Genomic DNA, 9,685 nt, shown 5'->3' with positions numbered 1-9,685 from the left:
ATTCATTGATAATTTTTTCTATCAAGATATTATGGTTAACCAGGTCAAAAGCCTTTAGTAGGTCAACATAAATTAGGTTTAGCCAGGTGTTTGGTCTTTCAAGTAGTCTCCCCATGGAGTCAACAAAAGGGGTTTTTCCGCCGTCCAACAGAAAATTGTTAGCTAACATTTTTCCCAACAATCATTTTTCCGCTGTCCAACTAAAAATTGTTAGCTAACATTGTTAGAAGATTTCTCTAACAAATCGAATGCTTGTTGAAGGAAATTGTTGGGGAATTTAAAGCGAAATATTCAAAAACAATAAAGATGGATACTTTTTATGCTTATAATATTGACAAAGAATCGAGGACAGCAACTGTTTCTTACAGTTAGTATATTCTTTAGTTAGTTTCCTTAAAAGCCAGGGTTTCCTATTTGACCTTATTGTTAATGAGAAGTCATAAGAGAGTTTTAGTTGTTTTGTTTTAAATTCAATAATTTTTCTTGATATAGGCTAGCCTTAAAGTTATTGTTGCAACAAGTGTGAGCCACAGCTCTTTAGTGGGACCATGGACTTTTTATCCCTTGCTATTCTAGGCTATACAAATTATTTGGTTGTAAATATGGTAACAGTGTAGAGTTACAGCTCTCCTAAAAGAAACATGCCTTAGGGTCATTGTTACAACAATTGATAGCCACAACTATTTAGTGGGAACTTGGCCTTTATATCTGTTGCTATTCTATGCTAAACAAATAACTTGACAGGAAATATGGTAACAGTATAGTTACAGAACTTTTAAAGAAAAAAAGTCATTATTTCAACAATTGTGAGCCACAACTCTTTCATGGGACCATAAACTATTTATCCCTTGGTATTCTAGGCTATACAAATAACTTGGCTGGAAGTATAATAACAGTGTAGATTTACAGCTCTTCCATAGGAATCATGCCTTGGGGTCTTTATAACAACAAGTGTGAGCCACAACTCTTTAGTGAGACCAAAGGACTATGTATCCCTTGCTATTCTAAGTTATACAGATAACTTGGCAGGACATATGGTATCAGTGTAGCATTAGGGTTGTCTTAAAAGAAACATGCCTTATGGTCATTATTGCAACAAGTGTTAGCCACAACTCTTTGACAGGAACATGGACTTAGCTATATATCTGTTGCTATTCTAGGCTGAACAAATAATTTATCAAGAAATATGGTATCACTGTAGTTGTAAAGCTTCTAAAGGGAAAGTGCTAGATAAATTGAACTAGTAGCCTATATTTTATCTAGGGCCTGCTATATACATTATGGGTGGGCTATGATTCTAGTTTTTATTTTTAGAAAATCATTTTTTTATATATAAAAGGAAATAAAAAAGGCTATTTTAATCTCGTTTTTGATGTAGAATACATGTATACATTAATAGTAGATAACCTAAGATTTTTAACTAGTCTTCAGAAGGAGTTGAATGGTGTGTTATAGAAATCAACTGGAAAAGAATTGTATTGTTGTCTTTTTGATTGTAATCTAATATTTTTTACATTTGCCTGTAGTTGTAAACTTGATCTTTTTTCAATTTTTAATTTCAAGTTATATAATTTGTGTGTTTTTTTGTTGCAGTCAAATACTGAAAAGGGGGCATATCTATTTGGTCTCTATACTTGAGAGCTAAATTGACCTGTGTGTAGAACAGTCAAACTAATTGTTAATTCCCCTTAACAAATAGTACCAACTGGTACTTAAAGAAACACCATAAATCATATGCATCTGCCAAAAAAATGTTGTTGAATTTGAGGATTGTTGTAAATTAATATTTTGTTCTATCAAAAAGTCACTTTATAATAGTCTACCTACTCACTCATGCTGTCATGCAGGCTAAATATCTGTTGCTTAAAAAGGATCGTATATTCACAGAAAAGTTTACAGTTGAATAAATTTTAAAATTATAGATTGGATTTGGTTTTTGTATGGTTTATTTTTCCTTTACTTTTGTATCAAGTTCAGTTTAACCTGTCAAATTAATTTAAAAAAAATTAATTTAGTACATGTTACTATTGTCTTGATCCAAGGTCAGAGCTACACTTTTTTGCTCAAGTGTTTTTTTTTTTCTTTTTTTACTGCATGCCTGTTCTAAAATAGCTTATGTTTCATACATTGTAATTTCAAGTTCTTGCTATGACTATCCCTCTGAAATTTTTTTCCATAGTATTCTGTGAAATCTTGGCTATGATGATTGTCATCATGATTATTGTAGCCACTGGTTCAGCATAGGCACCATACTAAGCTTCCTCATTTAGTTTAATGAGGATTTATTCTATTTTAGATGCTGACATGTCTGGAGACAAATTTATTGTGAGCCAGTCAAACTACTCAGCCTATGGTATCAGTGAAGAGCAGTTTCTCAGTATTTTTGATCATGGTTCTGAAGAAAGTCCAGGAGGTACCAGCACCCTTAGACTGTGGTGCAACTCAAAGGACCCTGATCAGCAAGCAAGAGACAATCAAGCAAAACTTGCCTTATTTGAAATATTGGCAACTGATGCCATTAAGGCAAAATTACAAAATAAATTAATAAAAAGAAAAATGTTGTTGGCAGAAGTGGCAAACAATCTGAGACTGAAGGGATTTGAAGTTATGGAAGGGGAGGTGGGGATAAACAAAGTATGGGCACAAGCTCGGCCCCTGGAGCACACCTATAAACAGTATATTGATTCCTGCAAAAACACAGGATCAGAATATAAAAAGCCTCCAAGGTTTTTTGAAGAGATGGATAAATTATGGGGGGACAAACACAATATCAATCCCCCCAAAATATATGATTCTATTTTGAGTCCTAATGTTCAACCTGGAACTTCTAGTACTGGGAGTAATAATCAACCTTAAACATTGCAAAATTTGAACACCAGTGTGAGTGAAAATGATGTTACAGGAAATGAAACTCAACCTGGAACACTGCAAAATTTGAACACCAGTATCATAAGTGAAAGCAATGTTACAGTAAATGAAGCATCTAGCAGTTCAAAAAAAATGAAAACAAAATCACTAAATTGATGAATTTTTAAAAGAGATGAAACTATTCAGGCAGTCTTTTGAAAATGCACAGATTAAAAAAGAGCAGGGAAGACAGAGGAGACATGATTAAAAAATGAAAAAAAATAGATGAACTCATTAAAACAAAAAGAGGAAAAAAAGAAAGAGAGAGAGTAGTGAAGATGAATAAAGTTTCTATTTTGCCTTCTAAATTGTTTAACTATTTATTTTTCTTTTGGTTTTTTATTTTTTTTAGTTTTGATATTTGCTTGTGTTTATATCTGAAACTTGTTTTATAGTATTTCTTAGTATATATATTTTATGACAATGCACCTTAATTTTGTTCAGTTTCAAGTATTCCTAAAACAATAAGATTTCACTTTTTTTAGGTTTGAATTTTTGGGAATGCAGGCTTGGGCATGCAGCACTTTTGACCAATTCTTCCTCAAATATCATGATTTGTACAATATTTTTCATATTTGGCTTAAGTAAAATCTTGTGCACTTGCAATTTACCAGGTGAACTAAAGAGTCCATCATATAGTCAGCAATGCCAGCCTTTGCCTTCCAATTTCAATTAAGATTGTTGAGATTTTTGTTACTTTTGAGGTTTTACAACTTTTATTGATCAAATAATTGTTTATCACAGTATAATAACATTATAAATGCATAAAACTATCCTATCATATCAATATAACTTAGTCGTTTTGCTTGACCATCATTTGTATGTAAAACATCAGATGAGTTTGTAGGAGGATATTCTTCCTCTATATCCTGTAAATTTTGCTCTTCTTCATTTTCAATTACATTGTCACTCTGCCATGCACAAAAGTTGTGCAAGCAACATGCAGTTACGACTATACTAATTGCTCGAAGTACCTTACTGTGTATAAATCTCAATCTTCGCCATCTATTGAGTAGATCACCAAATGTGTTTTCAATTACTACCCTAGTTTTTGAGAGCTTCTTATTAAATCTTTTTCTTTTTTCATCAATAAGTTCAGTTTCTTTTAATGCTGGTATTAACCATGTAAGTGCAGGGAAGGCATTATCACCAATAATGTGATAATCAGCACTAGTAAATAGAGTTGAATTTGCCTGGGATGCTTGGTGGTAGAGACCCGAATTTCTCAGTACTCTACTATCATGTACACTACCAGGAAACCCCACATGAATGAATGAAAATTCTCTATTCGGAAGACATACGGCAAGAAGCACAATAGAATGAAACATTTTTCTATTTAGATATGTAGCTTGGTGCTGCTATTCTTATATGGCAGCCGTCAATGGCACCAAGAACTCCCGGGAAACCACTGCGATCAGCAAATTTTCTAGTTACTGTATTTAGACTTAATTTACTTGGCCATTTAATGAACTGGTCTGATTTTCTCTCTATATGAGAACAAACCCTCCCAACAACAGCCCAGACACATTTTATTGAGCAATTGAATTTATCTCTTATCTGTCTGAGGGTATAAGCTTGGTTAGCCATATACCACAGAGTAATATATAGCATTTCATGTTTCTGAATAGGCACATTACCACCACAATAGTCTGATTCAGGCAGATTAATAAAGTCTAGTAGCTTTTCGAATGTATCTGGGTTCATTCTAAAGTGCTTTTTAAAGTCTGTATCTGAATACTTTGCGATCACGTCTTTAATGTAATTTTCTTGTCTCACGTGAATTTCACGGTTTAAGCTAGAAAAAGCAGCCACTGTCACCCGTGAGTACTCTTCCATGACTACATCTGAGTCATCACTTTCAGAGGAAGAAAGAAGCTCTTCTAGAATACATCTCATCTCTGAGTCAGCTGTACCTGCCATTTTGCCTGTAAGGAGCGTTTTGTAAGTTTTAATAACTTTTCAGTAAGTTTTGTAAGTTTTAATTGTAAGTAAGAGAAATTACTTAAATAGCACTGTGTTTTCACCGGAAAAAGTTCTTTTCACGTGAAATAACGCCCCCCCTCCTTCCAGGAAAATTCATCCCAAACAATTCCATTCTAGAGAAAAATTCCACTCAGAAAATTTCTTGTGGAGGATCTTGGGTGAAAAATTGTTCTTAGCACACTTTCATTTGAAAAAAACTAATTTGTGATTGTTTTAAAATCCTATCGGTAATCCCCTCTCAGTGGAAAAGGTTTCTATAACCCCCCCCCCTCCATACCCTAGTAGAAAGTTGCTCCCGCAGAAAGCTCCCTCTGGAAAATATATACCATGGAAAGTCCCCAAAAGCATAATGTTTTCCCCAAAAGCGTAGTTACTTGACTTTTCAACAATGCCAAACAAAATGAATATCTCAAAATTTTAAAAATTGTAATCGATTGACACTCGAGGGAAAAAGGGGGGTAATTTGCCCTCCAATCCTTTTGATCACTTAAAAAAGGCATTAGAACTTTTACTTTCCGTTCAAATAAGTCCTTTCCTGATATTCTATGACTATTTTTTTGATACGATCAACCCGGGGAAAAGAAAAAAAACACGAATTCTTGATTCTTTTTCTGGCAAAAATACAAAATCCCACAGTTTTGTAGATGGGAATTTTGAAACTTCCACAAGAGGGTTCTCGGATACGCTGAATTTGATGGTGTAATTCTCTTTAGATTAGTTGACTTCTAAGGGGTGTTTTCTCTCTTTTTGACAATTAAATAAAAAAAAACAAGTTTTTTTAACTGAAAGTAAGGAATGACGTTAAAACTTAAAACGAACAGAAATTATTCCGTATATGAAAGGGGCTGTCCCCTCCTCAACGCCTCGCTCTTTACGCTAAATTTTAAGATTTTTAAAAAAAAATAGTTTTGTGACAAAGTAAAAATTTAGCTTAAAGAGCGAGGCGGCCAGGGAAGGGGTACGCGCTTTGAACTGCCCATTTTTCACATATAGTATTGGTTATTGGGAAGTATACGGATACCTTTCGGCGGAGAGTGAGGGGGGGGGGTGTGGGAGGAGATCTTTACAGAGAGATTTTCTGTCGGCGAAGGTATTTTCCATGGAAGGGGACCTGGAATTCCCGGTATTATTAAAAAATAGATCAGAAATTAAATAAATAAAAACAAATTTTTCTACTGAAAGTAAGGAACAACATTAAAACTTGCAGGAACAAAAATTATTACGCTTAATAGATTGCCCCTCTTCAATACCTCGTACTTTACGCTAAAGTTGTTTTTACAACTTAAAAAAATCTTCGTATTCTAATTAAACGAATCTTGTGTTTCAGGAGTCATTCCTGAATGATTGAAACAAAACGTCAAACTTTCGTAAAGGGCACGATATTGAGGTGAGGACAACTTCCTTCGTATGGGTAATAATTTCTGTTACAATCTTACCTATTATTGACAAAAAGATATTGAAACTCACACAAAAAGTTGAAGGCTTCGACTGTTAGTTAAAACGCTCTGTTAAAAATAAGTTAATGCTGAGAAAGCCAAGACAAAACTAAACAAAATTTTACTAAATAAGAAAATAAATAATTTTTTATTCCTTTCATGCTAATCTTTGTACTTTTAGTTGAGTTTGATTTATGATCAAGGATGTAAGCGTTCTAGCTTTATGTGTCAAAAAGATGCAAATAATGTCGTTAAAACAGATATGGACAATTTAAAAGTCATAGCTGTTTAATATAGTCAAGGATCCAAAGGATTCAGTCATGCAAATCGATTCTAAATTTTATGAATTTGGTTAATTTCCTCCCTACTTGTGATAGTTTTTGTGAATGCGCTATGTAAAATTAAACAAATAAAAAAAAAGTTTTTTTTCAACTGAAAGTAAGGAGAAACATTAAAACTTAAACGAACAGAAATTATTGCATATATGAGGTGGTTTGCCCCCCTGATCAATACCTCGCTCTTTACGCTGAAGTTAGATTTTTTTCCAATTCTTTAAGAATGACCCCTAAATCACAAAGGCCGTTTATTTAGAATAAATGGCTCTTTTGAAAACAGTTAATGTCGCTTCTTAATTTCATTTATTTTTTTTTTTACTTAATTTCTTATCGTTTTTTAAACAATGCTGGAAAACCGTGCACCCCCTTCATGGAAAATTCCCTTCCTTCATGAAAAATTTCCTCCATGGAAAGATCCTCGAATGTAGCATCCTCCCCCGACCCCCCACTAGATAAAATGCCCCTGGAAAGGTCTGTATACTTCGCAATAACAGATACTATGTGTAAACAATGGGCAAAGTTTATAACTTGTAACCCTACCTCCAGGGACTGTGGGGGATTGAATCATCCTCAAAGACATAGTTATTAGATTTTTCGACTATGCTGAACAAGAAGGGTATCTCAAAATTTTGATTGGGTGACTTTGGGAAAAAAATCAACGTGGGAGGGGGCCTAATTTCGCTCCTCTTTTTGGTCACTTAAAAAGAGTACTAGATCTTTTAAATTACTTTCGAATGAGCCCTCTCGCAATATTCTAGGACTACTGGGTCGATACGCTAACCCCTGGAAAAAACAAATAAACATGCACCTGTGATCTTTCTTCTGGCAGAAATAAAGCAAAATTCCACATTTTTGCACATATGAGCTTGAACCTTCTACAATATGGTTCTCTGATATGCTGAATCTGATCATGCGATTTTCATTAAAATTATATGACTTCTAGGGGGTTTTCCTCCTTTCTTCGAAAATACAGCAAATTTTCTCAGGCTCGCAACTTTTGATGGGTAAAACTAAACTTGATAAATTTTACATATTTGATATCAAAATAAAAATCCAATTCTTTTAATGTATTTATTGGTATCAAAATTCCGTTTTTTAGAGTTTCGGTTAATATTGAGCCGGGTCGTTCCTTACTTACAGTTCGTTACCACGCACTGTTTGGCTATTTCTATTCAATCTCTTTGCTTATCAATTTAATTATTGAGACTTACAGGCAGTGGTGTCAATAGAGGGAGGGGAACACCCATCTATAACTTTCACCTCCTCCTTCTAGACATTTTTAAGACTTACTGGCAACGGAATCAATTAGGGCACAGGGCAACGACTCATCTAAGATTTTCTTTCCTCCCCCCTCTAGATTTTGAGACAATTTTTTTGGTAATCTAATTATATAAAAAAAAAATCCATTCTTCCACTGAAAAAAATAGAAATAACAACGAAAATGCCACCTGCCTAATTTTTTTTACACGTTAGTTGCCCCCCCCCCCCCATTTCATTGGTAATGGATACTTCTCTCCTTAATTGAAAATTCCTTTGATTTGCACCTTCAGTGAAAATAAATTTTTGGTCATTTGATGAACTGGTCTGATTTTCTCTCTATATGAGAAAAAACTCTCCCAACATTATAGTCCCCCCAATTTATTGGCAATGGATACTTTTCTCCTAAATTGGAATTTTCTTTGATTTGCACCTTCAGTGAAGATAAATTTTTCTTTAATTAAATTCATTCCTCAGTTTTACTGGGTCAAAAAGATGTAAATTAAGTTGTAAAAAGAAATGTGGACAACTTAAAAGTCATAGCAATTTGATATGATAAAAAAACTGACAGTTTCGTTTATGCAATCAAATTACCATTTTTAAACAGGTCGTCACACTTCCTTCATACATGGGATAATTTATGTAAAAGCTTTAAACAGTTACTTTATGAAAGCTTATGTACTGGTGTTTTAGTTTTCGCCTATGCCTAAACTCAATATAGTTTGCCAATTAATAAATGCTTTGTGCCTTTGTTTCGTTTGCTGGCATTAATAGTCAAATTTTATTTTATATAAGCTACGAACACTTTGCAACTTTCTCTTATTTGAATTTCAAAAGCTTTGGCGTCAGTTGGGTATTATCAAGTTGATATAAACTCACTGCAACACTATCTTGATCAGAATTTTTGTTTGAATTTCCCGCCTAATATCATGTTTCCGCGAATTGTTAGCTAACAATTTCGGTTAGCTAACAATTCTGTTTCCGCCGTCTAAACAAATTTTTGTTAGCTAACATTGTTAGCTAACAACTGGACGGCGGAAAAACCCCTAAAGTGGATAAGGTAATATGATGTTGATGTAGATTTAAAATTTCCAAACTGTCTAGGATCAACAAGGGGATGAGCTTGTTCCTTGAGCCAGTCAGCAAGAAAGCTTTAATATAATTTCGAAAAAATAGAAGTCAAAGAGACTAGACAAATACCATCAAAGCCAGGCTGACTATTTTACTATTTTTTTGGAGTTATGGAACTTTGTTTCCAAGAGAAGAGAAAAGTACAAACTGAGTACATTGATTAAAAAGAATGGAAAGGGGCTTTGAGAGGTAATAACTAAAGGCTTTAATAAGTATGACAGGAATAACCAGTGGGCAATCTTTTTTACCACATCAAATGGGGAATCAAAGGGGGTTGCAACACTAGTAGTTTCTTAAGATAGAGGAGGAAGACTTTGGACAATTGAAGCAATTAACTTGTTCAGAGTATTTGAGTAGTATGTACATATTGAATTCTGGACCTTTACGTTCCCTGGCAGCTTTCCATGGTTGATTACCAGACTAATTAATGCTATTGATGTCAATTGCATATGGTATTATACAAAACCTACCAGACGGCTTTCTTGGTCAACCAGGCATGTTTCTGGGCCAAGCAGACAAGTTTCTGGGTCAACTATAAGTTTCTGGACCTTTACATTCCATGGCACCTTTCCAGAGCATGTACCTATGGATTTGGGGCCTTTACGTTCCTTCCTGTGCTATAGAAAACCGGTGTGT

At 34.1% G+C, this 9,685-nt stretch overlaps 2 protein-coding genes across 2 annotated transcripts; one reads left to right on the top strand and one right to left on the bottom strand.

Moving 5' to 3' along the window:
• Positions 1-200: 200 nt before the first annotated feature.
• LOC148938499 (uncharacterized) lies at positions 201-3,043 on the top strand. The gene is made up of 2 exons (XM_089107747.1): positions 201-367; positions 2,297-3,043. Exons 1-2 carry the CDS (start codon positions 307-309, stop codon positions 2,854-2,856), a joined length of 621 nt encoding a protein of 206 aa, XP_088963873.1. The 5' UTR covers positions 201-306; the 3' UTR covers positions 2,857-3,043.
• A 1,196-nt stretch (positions 3,044-4,239) lies between these two features.
• Positions 4,240-7,653, bottom strand: LOC148938498 (uncharacterized). Its single transcript, XM_089107745.1, has 2 exons — positions 7,470-7,653; positions 4,240-4,832 (listed from the first exon to the last, which is right to left on the bottom strand). Exons 1-2 carry the CDS (start codon positions 7,519-7,521, stop codon positions 4,240-4,242), a joined length of 645 nt encoding a protein of 214 aa, XP_088963871.1. The 5' UTR covers positions 7,522-7,653.
• Between the last annotated feature and the right edge of the window lie 2,032 nt (positions 7,654-9,685).

This window comes from Artemia sp. Qi Xiang Cuo, unplaced genomic scaffold (assembly GCF_049724085.1).
Source record: "Artemia sp. Qi Xiang Cuo unplaced genomic scaffold, ASM4972408v1 HiC_scaffold_3207, whole genome shotgun sequence".
In the NCBI taxonomy this organism is placed as follows: domain Eukaryota; kingdom Metazoa; phylum Arthropoda; class Branchiopoda; order Anostraca; family Artemiidae; genus Artemia; species Artemia sp. Qi Xiang Cuo.
The sequence above is the reverse complement of the archived record's forward strand: the minus strand, read 5'-3'. Positions and strand labels throughout refer to the sequence as shown.

Excerpts from the sequence above, each read along its gene's own strand:
- LOC148938499 (XM_089107747.1), top strand. The coding sequence starts at position 307 with ATGGATACTTTTTATGCTTATAATATTGACAAAGAATCGAGGACAGCA. Across the intron at positions 368-2,296 it reads GACAGCAACTGTTTCTTACA|ATGCTGACATGTCTGGAGAC; the intron begins GTTAGTATATTC and ends ATTCTATTTTAG.
- LOC148938498 (XM_089107745.1), bottom strand. The coding sequence starts at position 7,521 with ATGTGCAAAAATGTGGAATTTTGCTTTATTTCTGCCAGAAGAAAGATC. Across the intron at positions 4,833-7,469 it reads TGCCAGAAGAAAGATCACAG|GCAAAATGGCAGGTACAGCT; the intron begins GTGCATGTTTAT and ends CGCTCCTTACAG.